The following is a 21,814-nucleotide window of genomic DNA, read 5'->3' on the forward strand; positions in this document are numbered from 1 at the left end:
TAAATATAAAGAATTAAAATACCAGAATAGGATGTTTTTAATGTCAAAATTATAAAATATTAAATTATTTTAGATTACTAATTTCTTCTAGAAATGAAATTACATTATAAGTAATATATATATTATATACATACTAAATACTTATTCCTTCTGCCTATAATAGTTATATTTACTCACTTGTTACCTACTTGTTAGTTGTTTAATTCCATGATATTATTTTAATAAAACGCATATTACCACCTATTATTTAGTTATTATGTAAACTGGGAAAAATGCATTCATGGCAGCAATGCCACTAAAAAGCCTATCTATTACGCCGCGTGATCATAATAATTATGACATTAAATTATAATTTGTACCTTTTATCGTTTATCATAATTGATTATAAATTTTGTTTATTTATAATCAATGCTATTATCTATAAAGTATAAATATATATAATACGTATATCAATCGGAAAAGTATCACAGCTATGTGAAATTCTCTAGTAAAATGTATGCGTATAATATTATATATTTATTTTTTATCTTATTGAGATAAACATTTTTGAGTTATCTAATGTTTATCTTATAGATAAATCATGAATCTACCGTATCAGGAAAAATGTATCTACTTAGGATACTTTGAGTTATAATGCAAACGATTAAATATAAATAAGCAATTTAATTTTTTCAAGAAATACTTAAATTAAAAAAAAATTAATTTTAAGAAGTGTTTCGTGTATTTTTAAAAGTAAATACGATGAAAAATATGACTAGAAATAAATGATCCTCGTATATTGCTGTTATTATTGATATTAGATTTTCGGTCATTAACAACATTACATGTATGTATCTATACAGTTTTAGCTGTGCAGACGTAGATTACCGTAAAATAATATATTTATCAATAATATTTACACAAACAGATTCATAATTTATTGGTACCTATAGGTCATTCTGTTGATATTATACATATATTTCTATTTTTAATGCTGTGTGGCATTATATGCATAATATGTATGTTTCTAGAAGATAACGTTATTATATTTACCTTTAATTATAAGTAGGTATCGAAAACATGTGTAAGTTGTGTACATGTACTCGCATGTACAGTTGACAGACATTGTACGCTGTAAAAACGATTGCAATAAATAATTTATAATTTTTAAATAACTCTAGCCAGAAATATAAATTACCACTAATCGCCATTTTCATTACATTTAAATAATAATAAAATGTAAAATATTTTGTTTTGCATAGTTTATACATGCAAAGATTAAGAATAAAATATATTATATATCTAATATTATGCTTACACAATACATATATTTTTTCTGCGGCTTCTAAATACTTTTCTAAAACTACAGCACCATAATGGATTTTTATTTATTCATATGCAAAGTCACGACGTATGTCCTCGATGTAATCTAATGTTTAGGACAGAATAATTAACAAACAAAATTACATTTTTAAAAAGGTACTTTCTTGCCCATGACAATAAAATTAAATAATTAAACTGTTTTTTTCTTCCGTGTAACTTGCAATGGTAATCAATTATCTCTAATACACGACAAAAAAAATTATAAATTTCCGTATTTTAAAGAATTCACGTTTGAGTCGAGTTTTAGGGGTCAAATTCGAGGATTAAAATATCACTTATCGTGTCCTATAACTTATATTTAATTTATATTAATGATATATAAACTATATATAACTATATATATATATTATATACAGATATTTAAAAATATGTTTCAAAAACATAATAGGTATACTCTAACTTGGTAAATTTGCATTCAATTTTAATATTATTTTTTTAAACATTTAAGAAACTAATTGTTTGATAATTTTTTAATTAAAAAAAAAAAAATCGTATATTATGATATTCAATCTGAATTTCAGTACTTAATACCGTAAAAAACGCATTTAAATAAATTCATTTTCCACGGAGATACTTAGGGTGATACGGTACTTGTGGGATAGATAGCCACAGTATACTAGATAATTCATCTACCACATTTACCAATTTACTATATTTATAGACATTTATGAATACTATATTGTCTATATTATTATGAATCTCACTATGCACAATGAAATTTTTGATTTATTTTAAGATATCATCTATTCATTATATGAATCTATTTTAACATTTTACAACATTTACAGAAAGACGTTATTAAGTTTAGAATTATAATATACTTACCTATGTTGATATAATATTATGGCATAAATACAATATATTATTACTTATTATAATAATTAAATATTCATAATATAATAAATGCAATATTTTTGAAAAAAATATATTCATCTATTAAAAGTAAAATAAATAAATTTAATAAGTTTATCAAAAAAAAAACAGCAAAGCTGTAGTCTCTGTAAGCTCTGTAAGCTCTTGTCAACCTTTTTAGTTTTTAAAAGTTATGAAAATAAAGTTTTTAAACCCCTAGTTTCTTCTAATCTGCATAAAGTTCATCTTCCAAAAAAAAAAAAAAATTATCGGCATTTATCTATTTAACATGATTTGAGTTTGCGAGACAATTTTTATCAAAATTTACATCAAATCCAACACCTTTATAAATTATAATTATATCTATAATGTAGTCAGATTACTTATATAATTATAGATTCGCATATATATTTGGATATTTAAATGAATTTTTCACATAATATAAGAAAGAGAAAACAATAAAAGAGAAGAAAATATATAAAATACATTATTCTTTTTACAAAGTTAAGAATTGACGATTATAAATATATTCACATTAAAACAATTTAAATTTATTCTATTTAAAACCATTAATATATTAATTATATATAAATATGTTAACTAAAATTATTTACGGTTGTTATCGAAAACCACTAAAATAATTATTTAATTCCCTACATCAGACATCAATTTATGTTAATTTTGTGTTATTTTTAGAATTTCAGTTTTAGTGATTACCCAAAACAATACTTAAATGAGTATATAAGTCATAGAAATTCGATAATACTCCAGTACCTGTATGATTAAGTTGTTTTAAGAACAAGAATAGTTACCGCCTTAATACGATAGTTCACACCTAGTATAAAGATAATAGACGACGATTCCGTAGAATGGGAGTTTAATATGTGATATTAATGTAAGCTTTATTATTTTCTAGGCATATAATTCCATTGAATAAATTAGATAAAGTGTGTCAGTTATTAGCATAACATTAGTTTACTCATTTATAATATAAATATTCCTTACAACTATATAATTACATTTATAACTGTAACCGAAAATTAAGGCAGTGCCCGAGTTAAATACACGTTTGAACACAGTTATACTGTCTTAAATACAATTGTTTGAGGTATATTATGTTAATTTCAATGAGATTTCCATGTCCTACCGATAAAGAATAAAATAAAATAACGTTTTTTTTTTAATTTTAATAAAAATAATTGATAATAGAGATTCAAGAGCTATTACAAATGATATAGTTGAAAAAGGACGAGATCCTTAAAAAAAAAAAAATAATACAATAATTTGGAAATACGACCATGTAGATTCAATTTATGAAAAGTGTACAGTAGGTAACAAAATTAGAAAAAACAACTATATAGGAATATTAAGTGTTAAAACGCTTTAAATATGATTTTTGTTTTATTTAACTTATTTTGTTTGAATATTAAATTTTTAAAGAACATACAATTTAAATAAAAAATACCTATAAATAGTATAAATAGATATAATATAATATTTTATTTAACAAAAAGATTAGTATTTTTACCAATTAAAAAGTTTGTTAAGTATACGTTACATATATAACATTGTTATTTTTTTTTCAGGCACTGCTACGCTACATATTGCTTAAACATAATAAAATAAAATAAATAAAATTGTTTTTGGTAGAGTAATAGATTATTATAAATTGCGATTACGACTGTTATTAATTGTTAGGTATAATATATAATAATTCTAATTTCTAATAAATAATTGTAACAGGTTTATTTTAAAATTAGAAAACTGGAAACGTGTGTATAGTATAGTAGGTTTTGAGTGTACTTAAGTTAAAATAAAGCTCTTTGTACAAGTGTATGAATTTATGCGCGTTTTTATTTTAATATGAACGTGAAACTTCAGAGTATACTAACACAGTTGTGAACATTCAAATTAAATACATTAAACTGTTAGTTTTGCAAATAGCATACTGACAAACTTATTTTATTATTTAATATTTTTGATAATATAGTTATATTATTCTGTAGGTGGTATCAGGTAATGCATTTATGAATGGTCTGCTAATGTATAAAAATGCATCGTTTATTTTCATTGTATAATGTAATTAAGTTAAATTAAAATATAAATTGATATATAAATTATTGATTGTAATAAAGAGAATTCAATAGTTGATAATTATTTATTTATAATTTATTAAATAAATGCAATGTATATATATATTACAATAATATATTATTTCAATTTGTTTGAATTCCTATATAATTACATAATGATGAGTAATAAAATAATAATAATACTAGCCACTATAGGTATACAGTTTAAAAATGAATATCACTAATAAATATTAAAGTATTTTTGTAAAAATGCAAGGAAACACAATATATAGTTATTTTTAATACAACTAATATATAATATATACATATATTGAATATGTACATGATTTTTGTTCTCATATTAGAAGTTTGTTCAATTTTCTAACCCAAAAAATCTATTTTTTACTTTACTGTTGTATATTTAAAGTACAAATTCAACTTGTAAACTATAAAATTTATAAAATAAAAAAGCAATTATAAAAATTATAAAAATTTCATTTTATTTAATTTGAATATTAAATTTTTAAAGAACACAAGATTCAAATAAAAAAATACTTGCATAAATAGATTATACTATTTATTTAGCAGAAAAATAAATATTAATATAAATTAAACAGATAGTTAAACACAATTACACAAATATTTTTTTTTTTTAAAACTAAAAAAAAAAACTGATTTGATTAAGATGAAAAATAAATTTATTTTTAAATTTGCAACTATTTAAATATTATTATTGATTTTTATCTCTATTATCATTTTCTCAATAAAGTTTTATGCTATTATATCCTGTTTAAATATATTTAATAAAATATTTTATTTGTTTTTGTTAAAAAAATAGATTATTTATCATTGTAATTATGACAATTATTACTCACTATATAGGTAGTGATACTAGTGAATCAATTTAATAGGTATATTATTTATTTTTAAAAAAAAAATCCAGGAAAAGCTGTGTTTAGTAGGTTTTGAGCGTACAATGCACATCGTAGCACAGAGCTTTGCGATATCTTTTATCAAGTCTTAAACTGTGAAATATGAATTAACCTGATGAATTAACACCAGGATAATTCATAAAGATTATAACCAACAAAAATCTGGTATAAGTTAAAAAGAACAATACTAATCAATTTATATAAACTAGAAAAAAAAGCTTTTTTTAACGAATATGTAAATATTATAAAATATGTATGATTTATTTAATCATTAATTAAATAAGTAACAATTAATTATAGTAGCGATAAAACAGTTGGTTTCATAAAATTAATTAAAACTAAGTAAAACATTGGGAGAAGAAGATCTTTGAAAAAAGATAAAACCATATTATGTAGTTAATAAACGAGAAAGCTGCTTTTAATCGTAATAATAACGACTATCAGAGGGACAATCAAATAAAATGTAATTATATAATATTACCAATGGGTATACATTTTACCTAACTTATTACTAAAATATATTTTTTTAATGACATTTTTTAAATATTTTACCTTTCGATAGGTGGTCATCGAATATTAATGCGATTCGATTACACTGTACTAGAATAAAAATTAATAATGTACAGTACAGTGGTAATAATATCTATATTATATACCTACCTATATGGTGCGGCTATCTACGACAACCGTGACCATAAAAATGTACTTTGAGCATTTAACGTGTAATAACTAATAATACGCACGTTTAAATGTGTATAATAATATTGTTATAACGTTGTTGCCATGTGAGCAATTTTCAAAAGCAACTATTGTTGAATTACAACTGTATCGACACCTCCATAAAATTTATTGATGTTACGCCGACATCGCCGTGCTAGGTTAGTTATAACCCTCATAATATACCATTTAATGTGCAGATAGATGATAGTATATAGCATTAATGTATTATTTTAATATGTCGTGAATAAAAATACTCTTAAGTCCGCGTCGTGTTATGTACATGGTGTTACATGGAATAACATAACAATATTGGTTATGATGTGACATAATATAACTATTAAAATTCATACTTACATATAGTATTAATACAACAGTAGTACCTGTGTCGGCGTATCTGGGACACGTTATTACTATTAACACGGCGCTGTGTGTTTAAAATAATTTAATTATATAATATTAAATTATGTCATTTAAATAAGTGCTTCTTCAAAACAGTATAATATAATTATATGTTATTAAACCGGAAGTATATCTAAATAAACGGAAATGCTCAATGGTTTCGTATAAATTATCTCTAATAACGATCCGAAGAAATTCATATCTTCAAGAACGACTATCACTGTGAGTTAAAACACTTTAGAACTTGCAAATATCTACACGAAATAGTCGTGTCTTAACTCTTTACTGTTATCTCATACATGTATATAAAAAATACATATTTATTACAAACATCGTTATTATAAACACCACTTAACGTTAAAATCAATACTTAATAACAATATACTTAATATTATATAGGTCAGTGGTGGATTTTTAGAGTGGAGGAGCAAAGTCACATTTCTTTATACGCATCCACTATTGTCAAATGCCAAACATCATTGCCCTTCACTAGTTCACTAAATCATCTTTTATCATAATATTGATTTAGTAGGTGGCTAGTAAGTTAAGTTTTGTATCCCATCGACACTAATGTAACGACTATAAAATGACAAAAGTTATTAAAAGGACTATTTTAAGGAGAATATATCCTTATTAAGCAATTCAAGCAATAATATTATGTAGAAACACTTACAATACTTTTTTTTACAACTAAATAAATATTTAAATATTTGATATACATATACATTTTTCAAATAAAATCTTTAAATCTCTAATAATGTTGTTATTAGTTATTTCAGTTTTTAATATTGTAATTGAAAAATAAAGTGAAAAAACCTATAATTTATTACACAAATATTTTTTTATAAATATTTGAAGTATAAAATTGAACGTATAATTGGATATTTACGGATACATTAATAATATCTCATTATCAAATGATTTTCTTGTACTTCAAAAATTGTTTATATTAGAATTTTCTTTACATGGCATAATTATTTTACAATATAATTTTTTAGTTTTTCCTAATAATATCGATAAAATATATCTGTGAATAATATTTTCAGAATTACATTAATTTCATCAAAATTTGATCTTTAGTTTTAGATTTCTGTAAAACTAAGATATTGAAAAACTCATGAGAAATCTTCTCTTCGATTTCCATATTTGCTATTAAAATTAAATGTTATACATTTTTAATTATACAAAATAATTTTTAAACATTCGTGGTTTTAATGAATCTTGTAACAATTTGAACTTCAAACACTTATAAAAAAAATTGTGACATTTGTCTCACATTTTTAGTATATTTTTAATCGTTAGAAGTACAGCTTAAATTAGTATTACATTTACAATAAGGTAGATAAATTAAAAATAATTAATATTTATTTAGATGAATGAAGCGTTGAAACTGAATATTAAAAATATCTTTACAATGAAGATATTATATTATTTGAACACAAAAATGCCGACTTTTCCCGACCCTTACGAATGCCATATGGATCATCAAACTGAATACTCTAATGATAAATCGTAATTTTTTTAAACTATATATACCATTATTATTTACTACATTTGCTTTGTATTGTATTTTAAGTATTTAATATTAATACTAAATGTGAATGTATGGAAGTAAAATACGGTAAAATAGGTACTATGTCACTATGATAATGTATTATTGAATTAATGTACAACAAATAACAAAATATTATACTTAATTATAATTAGGTATCAGCAAGTTGGTGAACAAATATATTATTTAAACAATAATCATTAATCTATACGACCATGAATAGTCTATGTAATATAGGTAATATTATAATAATCAGTCCATATGTATACATTTTTTATTTAAATAACCTCTATTTAAAATTTCTTCACACGGATTCTAAAATACTACGTGATATTATACATACCATGCATAGATTTTTTGAAAAATTCTGAAAATTTCATATTGTTTTTAAAGATATCAGAAATCGTAGAGAGTAGTCTCTACTATGTTTGAGATTATACCGAGTGGCGAGTGCTATATAGGTTTTCATATCAGCTCATCTCGGTTAGGTCAGTTAAGTAATACAATATAAATATTAAATGTTATAAGCATATATTTTATTTTAATATAATAGTTATTCGACCGCGACAATAAATAATAATGATATGAGGTATTAAGAGCTAAAAAAATAACCAAAATTCAATTTTTTCAGAAATTAAAATACATAGCTTTTGATGGAAAACTAAAGTCCTCATTTTAAGCGTTGATGACCTTAAATAATCTGGTAACCGGTGACCCCCGTGTTATTAATTGCTGTCAGAGTTAGTAATCTTATACATTATATTATTATTATTATTATTATTTATTTATTTACAAAATACAAAATATTACATAATATAGTGTACAATGTATAATGGGCCTCACTGAGCAAGCTCGTGTATACGTACCGTATTGATTTAAATTCGTGTGTGTTGTAAAACTAGATATTGCCCTTTCTTTTACTTACAAACTATATCTGTACTAATTTACATACACTATTGAAATAAAATAAACTATTATCGTATACTTTTTAAATGTTAAAGACAGCAAATAAGAATTAAAAATAGTTATAATTTCATACAACATTTAATTATAACATTATTATGTTTCTATGTCCCTATACCTACATATGATTTGAAAAGTTAATACAAATAAGTACCTATAGGGAAATATTTATAACATAATCTACTTACTTATAACACAAATTTAATTACACAGAAATTAATAATTATTACTAAGATTTAAGTATGAAAATACATTATAAGTACCTATTCGAATTAGTATAACAATAGAAATAAAATACACCTATTATAATTAATTGTAATAAATCATCCATATAGGTTTTCTAATTTACCAACTCTAGAAATATGTATTAGACTTTTCTTATTCTGGAAACCAATAGAGTATTATTAGTATTCTCTAGTCTTTCATTTAGAATATATATTTAAAGGAGTACCTATACCTAGACAAGTGTTTTATACTTTAATAATTACATTAAGTGGCGTGGGTGTAAATCATTTGTGTACATAAATCATAAAAAGTAAAATCTAAATGTTAAACATAGGTTTAGTAAATTAAGTCTTAAAGCTTACACACTTACATTGGTTAGTATACACATTTATACGACAAATTTATATCGTGCTGACGGGTATCAATTTACATACCATATATACCTCCCTAATCCATAGGTTAATTCTAGCCATTTTAAATGTGTTTAAGAGGACGGTGTATATCCGTATCGTCTCAGCTTTACAACAAATCGGTCTTGAGTTCAAAATATCTAATCCATTTAACTAGGTCATTCTTAATATAAGAGCGAGTTGACCTATTGTACAATTTAAAGGTAATATTATAACCCTTTATAACTATTCCACGGGCGCGTAGGCTTTTTCAGTATTTTTATTTTGAAGTAAACTATGAACATTTTAAAATGTAAACATAAGTAAATGTGAAAAAATTTACAATTTGAAATATTACAGATTTAGACTGCTAAATCAAACATCAATAAAATCATTTGTGGCGCCCAACATGCATAACTATTTTACCTTTAAATTTGCTAATAGATTCACTTTGATATTAAAAACAACGAAGCTAAATTAATTATTCTGAACTTAAAATTTACAATGTGCGCATTTACGAAGCCCAGACAACAACATTGAGGAAATGACGTCCTCTTAAGTACCTATGTTTGTTTAACTAATAACTGTATAGGATTTTACACAAATCATAAAAATACAATAAATATAATTCAACTTTATTATAACGTTACAAACGCAATAACTGTAAATGTTTATTACATTTATGACGTACTACGTATATATGTGTAAAACAGTACGTCTTAATTATAATAAAACATGTAAATAGTTTGACGAGCAACGTAATTTGAATTTCTAAACATCACTAAACGCCTACGTAATTGAACTTCCTCCTTTCATATTGTATGGTGGATATTTCACTTAACGTTAAATTTAAAAATTGAATATGATACTCCGTAAGCCTAATCTGTTTATTACGCATAAATTAGACATAAATCTTGAAAATCTGGCAGTGATATAGATTGTTTGCGAATTTTCGATTGTCCTTGTTGTATTATCGTTTTGATGTTTGCAAATAAAAATACACTTAGCAACCAGTATGCAAATATATTAGTGCCAATTTAGATAACCTACATAGACTTATTAACCTTAGATTAATTGAAGCATGAATTCTTTTGTTTAATTGTTTTCCGGCGATTATTTTTTTTTTTAAGAATAATAAACATTTTTCATAAGAAATCATTCAAATCGTACGTTATTATAGATAGGCATGAGTTGTTTAAACGAATTAAAAATATTAATGTGCGTAAATAGTTATACGGTAAGCATAGGAACGTGTATTACACTGTCATGATAAGTATGTAAAGAAATAGTGTACATGTAAAATACTACCTAATAATTATTATTATACTAAAGTATTAACATATTATAGTACTAAGTTAGTTGATGCGTTAAAATTTACGCGATAAGATAGTTTAGATGTTTAATATTTTAAAACATTTTTTTCTACCATTTTTAAATCCACTGGTTTATTTTTATTTAATTCAATAATAATACACAATAATTTATATTTACTACAAAATTAAATTGAAGATACCTATTTAAAATCTGTAAATTCTTCCCGGTTATTAGGTAATATAGTAGTTTTACTTATGTAATGATATTTGGATAAAACTAAGTATAGGTATACACGAAATCAAATAAACGGGAACTTAACGAATTAATGTATTGAAACAAATAGTTTGTGTTGCATTCTCGCAAAACACAAAAACTAACTCATCTACATGTTTATCCCACTTTCTTTACACTCCGTGTTTTGATGCGTAATGAATAATGAACGGTGTTCTAAAAGTTCAATTGACAACTAAATAAGTTCACGTTTTCGTTCAATGCGTAAAAAATAAAATATTTTAGCAGTTTTAGGTTATTATTATTATTATTTTTTTTAAAGATCGTGTTCTTTTAAATAATTTTACAAGAACATGACATTATACATATATAATATGTATACATTATATACAAAAAAAATAATAATTAACCAGAACAAATTAATTAATTCAATTTTCTGTGAGCTTTCCTTAACACTTTCCACTATCTAGTACATTTCAGAACAAATTGAAGTTCGTATGAAATGAGATTTACATTATATATTAATATATGTGAATATGTAATTTGGTATTTTTGCCATGTTTTTTAAATCATTACATGTTCATTAATCATTACATAATTGTATAAATCTTTAAATAAAACATTGAGAGATATAAAAAATATTTTTTTTTTAAGTTGTTTTTACAATATAATTAATTATGTAATAATTAAGTAACTTCTACTATGATAAACTTAAATATTTTTACCTGAATTCAAATAATCACTATAGTTATAAGTTTATTAAAACCAGAGACAAATATAATGATAAAATATATTATAATAGGTAGGTTATGGCAACTTAATTGTTTTTTATTTATTTAGGTATACATAATATATAAGAAAATGACTAGCAATTGCAATTCAACAGGTATATTATTTTGAAAATATTTAAGAACATGTTCAATAATAAACTACTTTATATAAAACAAATAATAAATAAATACAGTGTAAAATTCATATTAAATTTAATTTCTCGTTCAATGTATTTTTAAAATGTTTTAAATATTAAAAAGAAATCTTAAATATTGTTTTATATAATATGCTGTATTATGTATGAAATATAAATATATAATAAAATTAATTTGGAATTTTTCAATATTATACCGTGTAGATGCAATGTGATAATAAATACTAATATCAAAAATAAATCAATAAATCTTAAAAAAGAACTTCGTACGACCCAATAATTATTCAAGTTCCTTAGAATGATATAATATATTGTTCACGTTCTATTTGTAATAAGAGAGTGATGTCCACGTGTCATTAATAGAATATATACTTGAAAACAAAGAGCGCTCGATCATAAGGTCATTTTTTTTCACCTAACGCTTATAATATATATAGGACATAGGTACTGGAAAATGTATTTTCAGGGATAGAAGTGACTGTAACCAGAACATTATAATAGGTACTAAGTCACAAAGCATTATAAGTCATAACTATTACTATACTAAGATATATTTTATCGTCCTTAACCGAGTTATCTATTTGTTAATGACTATTATTGTTTAATAGGTAATAATATGTTCAAAAATTTGATATTGTATAGACAGAGACACGTCTTTTATATTTTTAAGTATGTTATGATTTACGTAAGTTTTAAGTGTTTGTTTTATATTTTCACATTAAGTTCAAAATTAGTTGATACATCGAGATAATGTAAATATTTAAAAGTTCAATTATTAATTTAAATGTAACTATTTAAGTATTCATATAGTTAGTCACACTGCTACTGTGAATAACTATTATAATATATACTAGGATAAATAATGTGAGCTATGGTGTAAATATAGTGACTTTTTTACGTAAAAGAATTACTTTAAAAGTTTTAAGCTGTAGTTAAATAAGTCAAATATAAAACTTTTGAGTTCTGAACTTAATATTATTTATTTTATATTTAATCTAAATAAATTAATTAAATATAGTAATTGAATGACATAATAATTCAATATATTTTGTTTCTTTTTCGGCTTTTTATTTTATTAAATTGGTAAATTTGATTTCGACAACCTGAAAATGTAATTCAAGTTTAATATTGTAATCAATTGTACTATCTACTAAGAATAAAATATATAAAAATCGTTAGTAATAAACATTTTATGAACACTTATTTTAGAATTTGAAAAGACGTACTAAAGTAAATTCTAAAAATAAAACTAAATAAAAGAGTTCAATTCAAAATTATTTTTCGAATATGAACATTAATCATTGCTTTCAAAATTCAAGTACCTATAACAGTAATGATGTCAAATTGCTATCTATACATATAGATACTATTATTTATTCACATTGTTTAATTGATGACCAAAGTAAACAAAATGTTGCTTTCATCCTGCAGTACTCAATAAAAAATGTAGTTATACCTACTATAAAATAAGTAGCAAGGTAGGTACTTAATAATTTAATATCTTAAGTAAATATGTAAGACATGACGTATTATTTTATTGAACAAATATAAATTCAATGTTAAGTACTGATATGATGATCTTTTTAATACACTTTAGTCACGTGGTTATTTCTATCTTAAATAAATATCCAATATAAAATATATTATGTATTATATTATATAATATATTTATTATTTTGGTAACAATTTTAATAACTAATAATACACATTTTGAAACAGAATATTTTATTATTATTATTAAAAAAAATATTCTTAATAAGTTCATATTTATTTTCATGTAAAAATCACGAGTGGTTCTATATTGTCAATAAAATTAAATCGAAAAATGTTATAAAAATTATACCTGTTTATATTCTAAAAATAATATTATTCATAAATTAATGTAATGATTGAAGAGAGATGTAATAAATACAAGAGCATTATTTACTAACGATAAAATATAATATATTTGATCTGGTACGTATTGATATGATTTAAAAATAAATATTATGAACAATTACTAATTAATAGAAATTCTATTTTTTATTGAATCTATATGTTTAAGACATCGCGAATATTATGATGTTAAAACAAAAATAACATAAATGTAATGTTCGAGCTGTCAAATTCGTTTCATCGATTTTTTGTGAAATAAATAGTTTGATTTGTCATTACTCATTAAACAAATAACAATCGATATAGATTCATACGAAATAAATAAATATTGGTCGAATTTTTTACTCTCAAAAGTACTACGACAACTGTGTATACAACAGTAGTAACCAGGTTTTACAACTGACTGAAAAAAATCCAATGATAATACGTTATGTCTACTGTCTAAGTAGGATTTGTCATTTGTAACATAAATTCATTTGAACACAATAATAATGGAACGGTTGGACATGGCCATGAAAATTGGGCAAGGATATGCGAAAAAAAATCTACTTGAATAGAGCTAATTTGTCCACATATTACTGTGTATATCTACTTCATTCTATAAGTAATATATTTGTTGTAAAACTATAGTAAAAGGATAAAAGGGGGAAAATAGATTACAATACGAAGACGTGTCAACAATTTTTTTTTTTTACAATTTGTGCGTATACCGCGTGTATTTTATCTATTCGTATTTGCACAAATTATCACACATGATGAGGGGTTACCGTACACTATCTGTCTAATGAATTATTAGGCAACATTAGCATTGGGTCTTGTGTTCCGATAAAGGCACAATGAACGCTGGTCATTAGTGCAGTCGATTCGTGCAAGGCCTGTAGGAAACCTGTGAAGGAGGCTCTTGGTCCAACTCAAAATTCTCGTTTTTTTATTTTCATTTTTTTGTTTCTTTAATAGTACAGTTTTTAGTTGAAAAATAAATAATATTTTACTTTAACATAAAATTTTATAACAAAAAGATTATGCTTATTGATTGGAAGAAATAGAATAAAAATAATTTTTCTCTCTGTGTACACATCCGCGTTATTGAAATTCGTATAATATTTTTGAAACTATGCGATTTCACTTATTAGTCGTGTGTCTGGTACAATTTGTGTATTATACACATGCAAACAACCAAGATTTTGTTTATTTGACAAGAGGATTTTATCACGAATCCAATGGACTACAGCCATCGTGCCCAAGGTACTTGTTGAATTGTATTTATTAAATTAAAATATTGGATTGACTTGGACTATTGTGTACTTACACACATTTTTGATCCCGAATTCAAAACTTTAAAATAAAAATTATTAATTAATTTCAATAACTAGGTATCATAAAAAGCTATATTCTCTTCCTTGATGATATATACTATATAGGTATTTATACTTGATACTGAAGTTAATTATAATAAGGACCTCTGATTTATATTCGGAATTTTTTTAGAAATCTTATTAGTACAATTTTTAAATAATATCAAAATTTTAATAGAGTAAATTTTATTATTTTATAAATTAAAAACGCAATAATAATAAAAAATAATAATAATATTTTTGATAAATAGTCTAATCTAATGTATTGATAAATAGCTTAAAAAGTATGTATATTATAATATATCTAAACAGTTGAAAGTTTAAACAAATTAAATGAAGTCATACAGAGGTCATCGGAAAATGTTCACTACTTTGTTAATTTTTAGTGATTATAAAATTTCTAGTTTACTATTTTATCAGAATTTAATGCTGCTAAATGCATACTTCAATTAATGTTTTAAAATACAAAACAAACATTTTATTTAACTTGTAAATCATAGTATCATATTTATTTGATATTATTATATTAATAGTAAAAAATGTGAATTAATAAAATATTTCATATCTAAATCATCATGATTAATAAATTGTCAAATTTCATGTACATAGGTACCTACATTAAAACTTTATAAGCATCATTTTTTAAATATTTACTTACTTACTCCAAAATAATTAAAATATTCAGATTATAGTTACTTGTCCAAAACGAGTGTAAATACCATGTGTAATGTGTGATTATTTACTAAAAAAATTATAAATCTACAAAATATGTTATATTATCATAAATTAATTATAACGGTTTAAAATTAACTACTTAAAAATATAATAAATCACTTAACCAAAACCCTAACATAATATTGAAAATGTTTTATCTTTAGGATAATTACCAAGTATTGTTTTACAGTCTTAGTAAAAACGAATAACAGATGTTAACGAGATAACAAATAAACGTACAACATTAAAAACATATTTTGAATATAAATTAATTAATTATCATGTTATTGTTATTTATTCACACAAATACATATTATACTAAAAACATTATTATTTGTAAATTTTCATTTCAAATTTTAAAATTGTAAAGCTTTTGATACAACAAATAATTAAATTAATTATAAATTTCTCCTTTTTAATAGATATTAATGATTTTATCAAAAACTGTTGAACAAATAAAAAATAAATTGTTTTTCTAGCATAATAATTCATTAATATTTTTATACCTCCCAAGAAATATGGTCAAGATATCTAAGCAACTAATATATTTATATTTGACTCAAACATTAATTAATAAATAAGACATAATAATAGTAGGTACAAAAATGTGTTATACAAATGAATGCAAAAATATAAAATATTCCTTAAAAACCTAATACTAATCTATGTCTAAGTATAAGACGAGTTCAATTTTTATCATACTACATTACTGCATGCGTATTTTACAATATACTGACGAATACCTGTATATGCCATTAAATATTTATGACTTAAATTAATTTATAACGAATTATAATACATTTATGACATACACAACTAGCTATAAGTTACAAAATTTAAATGTAGTTTTTTTACATATTTAAAGATAAATAGGTAGTTATCAATTAATAAAGTATTTATTAGGACAAAAACATGAAGAAATTACATAGGTATTCCGATTATACTAAAACTTGAAATCGATCATTTTAAAGTAGGTTCTTCTATTTGAATACATGGGTTTTAACTTATTTACATACTTATTATTATATTTTTTGAATGATTCATGTAAAGTTTTAAATTTCAATTGTATAATAGGTACGGTACTAGGTATAGGTACCTATATAATATTATAATATTCAATATGCATCGTTATATGGAATGTCAATATTATAAAATTGTCGATAGGGTGTACTATTCGTATCTAGATAACGATTATATTTTTTAAGTACCTACTACCTACACATAATAATAGTTATAATTAATAAATAATATGTTTCACACTTCATGAGTGATAGGTACATACATCATAATGATAATATGATATTTATTTTTAAGTATATATTTTAAAAAAAACATGTTAACATATTTAGTTATATAATTTAGAACTAATATTGAATTAAGTAATTGAGACAGTTTATCATTAGGATTAAAGTTCATGTAACTGATACCAGTAGAATTAGAATTTTCGATCGTCTGAGAATATTGATGATTTAAGATTTAATATACATGTTCAATCACGCCATAGTAAATATAAATAACACAAAGAATACCATCTTATAATAAAATTTGGAGTGTACTTATTGTTAATTTAAAAATCATAAATACCATAATAGCATGGCGTGATGTAAATCAAGTTAATTGAAGGTATAAAAATAAATAAATTTCCAATAATAAGAAAATATAAAATTGTAAAAAAAGGAAATAGGTATTATATTATAACAGAACAGGCCATTAAGAAGTAGCATATAAGTTATACGTAAATTATTAAATTACTTACCATAAAAATAAAAATAAAAATTATATTACAAAGTTACAATAATTATAACATTTAAAATTTTCACGTAGTATTGAAAGGAAAAATTAATAATAATCTAATTGATAATGATATTGTTTTAGCCAAATTTACTGCGAAAGTGAATTTTTACATGATGTACAACTATCTAAAATTTATCCAGATTCAAAAACTTTTGTGGATAAGAAGCTAAAATATACAGAATCTGAGATTTTAGAAAAGTACAAAAAATTGAAAAATTCTTATAACGGTAATGTGCCTCCTAATGACGAGTTAACGAAATTCGTTGACCAGTATTTAGAAGATGGTGACGAGTTGGAGGAATGGAGTCCTCCTGACTTTACTGAAAGTCCATCGATCACTAACCGGATTAGAGACAAGAATTTTAAACAATGGTCATTAGGATTAAACAAAGTATGGAAAACTCTAGCAAGGAAAGTTAAGATGGACGTGAAAGATCATCCTGATAAGTACTCACTAATATGGGTTCCGAATGGGTTTGCTATACCTGGAGGCAGATTTAGAGAACTTTACTACTGGGACACGTATTGGATTGTCAACGGAATGTTATTATGTGATATGTCGTCGACAGCTAGAGGTGTCATTGACAATATCTTATACCTCGTGAAACTATTTGGTTTCATGCCGAACGGTGCACGAGTGTACTATTTAAACAGATCACAGCCTCCTATGGTGACGTTGATGGTTGCAAGTTACTATAAAGCAACTAACGACTTTGATTATGTAAAAAAAGTCATATCTGTAAGTTCTATTATTAATTATTTGATAAAAAATAATTAAAAAATCACAGGACAATTATAATTACTGTTTTAGACCTTAGACAGTGAATTTGAGTTTTGGACGGAAAACCGAATGGTCACTTTCGAGAAAAACGGAAAATCGTACACAATGGCAAGATTCTACGCGCCGTCGAGGGGTCCAAGACCAGAGTCTTATAGGTTTGTATAATTTGATAGACTTACAATTGCAATGAATATAATATTTATGTCCCTACAGAGAGGACTATGAAACAGCAGAACATTTTAAAACCGAAGATGAAAAAAACGATTTTTATATAAAGATTAAGTCTGGAGCAGAGACCGGATGGGACTTTTCAAGTAGATGGTTTATAACTTCCAATGGCTCGGATCGTGGTATGTATTTTTTATCATTTAAATTAGAAATATAACACAATATACTCGTATTATATTAACGCTTATGAAATACAGGTGTCTTGTCGGACATACATACACCAGAAATAATACCAGTCGATTTGAATAGTATACTACACATAAATGCATTGACGTTGAGTACGTGGTATAGCAAGATGGGAAATACAAATAAAGCCGAAAAATATTATACGATCGCCACGAACCTCCTTAACAGTATACAAGAAGTATGATTATATTAATAACCAATATAATAATATAATTCTGTTATAAACATTTTATATGTTTATTATAGGTTATGTGGAGACCAGATCTGGGAGCATGGTTCGATTGGGATATTAAGAATAATAAAAGTCGAGAATACTTTTTTATTTCTAATATTGTTCCTCTGTGGACGGAAAGCTACAACATGCCGAAAAAATCTGTAGCCAGTTCAGTGTTGGGATATCTAAAAGACCAACATATTATCGAACCCGATTATAGTGTAAATTTCAACGGTACGATTAAATAAAAGCATTCGTATATCAAATTTTTTAAGAATTTATAAGATTTTGAATCTAATTATATGTAGAACTACCTGTTAACGCGAAATTTATATGTATAATAATATTCATGAAACACTGAAACTATAAATAATAAAATTACATACAATGTTATAATATTTACATATAGGAACGCCTACGTCTTTATATGCATCCTCACAGCAATGGGACTTTCCAAATGCATGGCCTCCTCTACAGGCTTTCATCATTCAAGGTCTAGACAAGACACAACAAAAACTTGCACAACAGGTGGCACAAAAATTAGCCGAAGTTTGGTTACGCTCAAATTATAAAGGATTCGCAGAGAAATCAATGATGTTCGAAAAAGTACGAATACGACATTATATTATGCTATTCAAGACAAAGGATCTACATTTCTAATTTAAAAATTGTTTTATAGTACGACGTTCTAGCTGCAGGAGAAACCGGTGGCGGTGGTGAATATACTCCGCAGACAGGTTTTGGTTGGACAAATGGTGTTGTGTTTGAATTCTTAAATCGATGGGGCGATACGGTTTCAAACGGGCCTAATGGTAAGATAACATTTTGAAAGTATTAAATATTTTAAATAAAAACTTTTAATCCTTGCTTAAGAATATCTTAAAATAATTCTGTAATAAGTGTACGTACGTATAATTCAAGCTATACAACATTATATAAGTATCAAAAACTCGCAAATTTGAAAGTTAAAAATTAAATCGATCTGAATCATAATCAGGTCTCTGTTCTTTGTACTTAAAAGAACCCATTAACAAAAAAACTACTGCTTATTAGTTATTAGTATAGTTATTATTTATTTTTATAAGTTTTTTTTCCAAAATTACAGACTCTTAGTATAATATAATTTAATATATTTAATTATTATGTTCGGAATATAAATAAAATTCCTAAAGTTTTCATAAGCAGTTACAAAAGAAAAATGTTTGTTTTATTGTCTTGACTGTGAAAAAAAATAATTAATGTATGGTATACTTAAGAACAACATAATATTTTACAATTCTCTTGTACCGAATGTGCTCGAAGTGTTCGATAATCCGACGAAATAAACGTAAAATAGGTTTTGAAAAATTATATTTTTGTGTTTTTAGGATGTAATAGCAGCTATAAATACTTGTGTGATTTCAATAGGATCAGACAACAATTAATGTTTTGGGTAAATAAAAAATGATATGAAAGAAAAATGGGAATAGGTATTTTTGTCCATTACAATTCACCAATATAAGGCACCTATCAAACATAAATATATTTTACAATATTTGCAAATTTTATTTCAGTGTCACAGTATTTTAGCACTATAGCACACAATAATAATACCTCTCACTTACACTTTATTTCAGTTGATAGTAACATCGGCTATATTAAAATAATATGTTCCACTTTAAAAAAAAATCACATAAGTACCAAAACACTCGGAAACATTGTTGTAATGAAATAAACTATTAATGGTGAAAAATTTATTTTTGTTTTCAGACGTGAGAAGTCAGGGATAATCTCATTATACGCCAGTGCACCGGAAATTTAGGTACATAATTAAATTTACCATGCTTCAAACAGCTGAATAACGCTGATAAATTCAAAGAAGAAACTCAGTATTAATTTATTACAACTTAATAATTTTTATAATCTAAAATATATTATTTTTAGATGATTTTCTTTAGTAAAAGACAATGCGTACCTAAAATTATTAATTTTTTATACACACAAAAACAATGCAATGAGAAATAATGTATGTTTGTGGATACAAAACGTGTATTATTTCATTAATACATTATATAAAATAATTTTACACCTATTTTAATTATTGTAAGGAATTGTTGTTATATGTTGATATTATTTTAAAAAAAAAGAAGCAACAATTTTTAATAGTTGAAATACTTGTAATTTATCGTTATACACCTTTTTGCATGTACAACAGGTATTTGGTATACCTTATAGTAATTTATTGGAAATAAAAAAAAAAAATTGAAAAACAAGAAAATGCATTTTTTAATATCACATTATTCATTATTCTTAATCCTGAAAAGTTATTTCTTGTTAAGTCATTAGAATTGAATTTGATCATATAATATGTTTATAATTAATTTATATAAGTGATGCACTTGCCTACTTTCGTTATATAGCATATTTATTTCTGCGAAATTTTGAATAAAAATTCAACCTACTAACAAAGTACCTATACAAGACTACCTTAATATAATAAAAAGTGTACAATCAATCTAATTTTTAATCCCAACTTATTATCTAAAATACATATTTGACTTTACACCCATTTCGATACGAAACAATGATAGGTTTTACTGCAGTAATTAATTTTTTTAACTAGTTTTATATATATGTATATTATGTACTTGTATTAATCTATTGAAAAGTTTATTCAGTTGAATATAATAGGCATGTAATTTGATAACTGTGACAACAGTTTCTAGAACTTGGAAAACGCTATTAAAAAATT

The 21,814-nt window shown here is 24.0% G+C and overlaps 1 protein-coding gene and 1 long non-coding RNA gene across 4 annotated transcripts; one reads left to right on the plus strand and one right to left on the minus strand.

The window, feature by feature from the left end:
• Nucleotides 1-717: 717 nt before the first annotated feature.
• Nucleotides 718-6,569, minus strand: LOC126550566 (uncharacterized). Its single transcript, XR_007604674.1, has 3 exons — nt 5,771-6,569; nt 1,298-1,408; nt 718-1,111 (listed from the first exon to the last, which is right to left on the minus strand). It is a non-coding gene; the product is annotated as an uncharacterized LOC126550566 (long non-coding RNA).
• Nucleotides 6,570-14,631: 8,062 nt separating this feature from the next.
• LOC114127360 (trehalase-like) lies at nt 14,632-21,220 on the plus strand. Of its 3 annotated transcripts, XM_027991576.2 has the most exons (10): nt 14,632-15,056; nt 17,756-18,413; nt 18,486-18,610; nt 18,669-18,805; nt 18,881-19,047; nt 19,116-19,317; nt 19,493-19,689; nt 19,763-19,895; nt 20,451-20,515; nt 20,833-21,220. In XM_027991576.2, the coding sequence occupies exons 1-10, from the start codon at nt 14,926-14,928 to the stop codon at nt 20,836-20,838; spliced, it is 1,821 nt and encodes a 606-aa protein (XP_027847377.1). In that variant the 5' UTR covers nt 14,632-14,925; the 3' UTR covers nt 20,839-21,220. The 3 variants fall into 3 exon arrangements, with proteins under 3 accessions (XP_027847377.1, XP_027847376.1, XP_027847378.1); XM_027991575.2 differs by lacking the exon at nt 20,833-21,220 and having other exon boundaries at nt 20,451-20,545; XM_027991577.2 differs by lacking the exon at nt 20,451-20,515 and having other exon boundaries at nt 14,636-15,056.
• Nucleotides 21,221-21,814: the final 594 nt, after the last annotated feature.

The sequence above is a fragment of the Aphis gossypii genome, chromosome 2, assembly GCF_020184175.1.
Source record: "Aphis gossypii isolate Hap1 chromosome 2, ASM2018417v2, whole genome shotgun sequence".
Lineage (NCBI taxonomy): Eukaryota > Metazoa > Arthropoda > Insecta > Hemiptera > Aphididae > Aphis > Aphis gossypii.

Coding starts and splice junctions, on each gene's coding strand:
- LOC114127360 (XM_027991575.2), top strand. CDS start 14,926: ATGCGATTTCACTTATTAGTCGTGTGTCTGGTACAATTTGTGTATTAT. Junction 18,806..18,880: donor TTCCAATGGCTCGGATCGTG/GTATGTATTTTT, acceptor TATGAAATACAG/GTGTCTTGTCGGACATACAT. Junction 19,318..19,492: donor TTATAGTGTAAATTTCAACG/GTACGATTAAAT, acceptor ATTTACATATAG/GAACGCCTACGTCTTTATAT.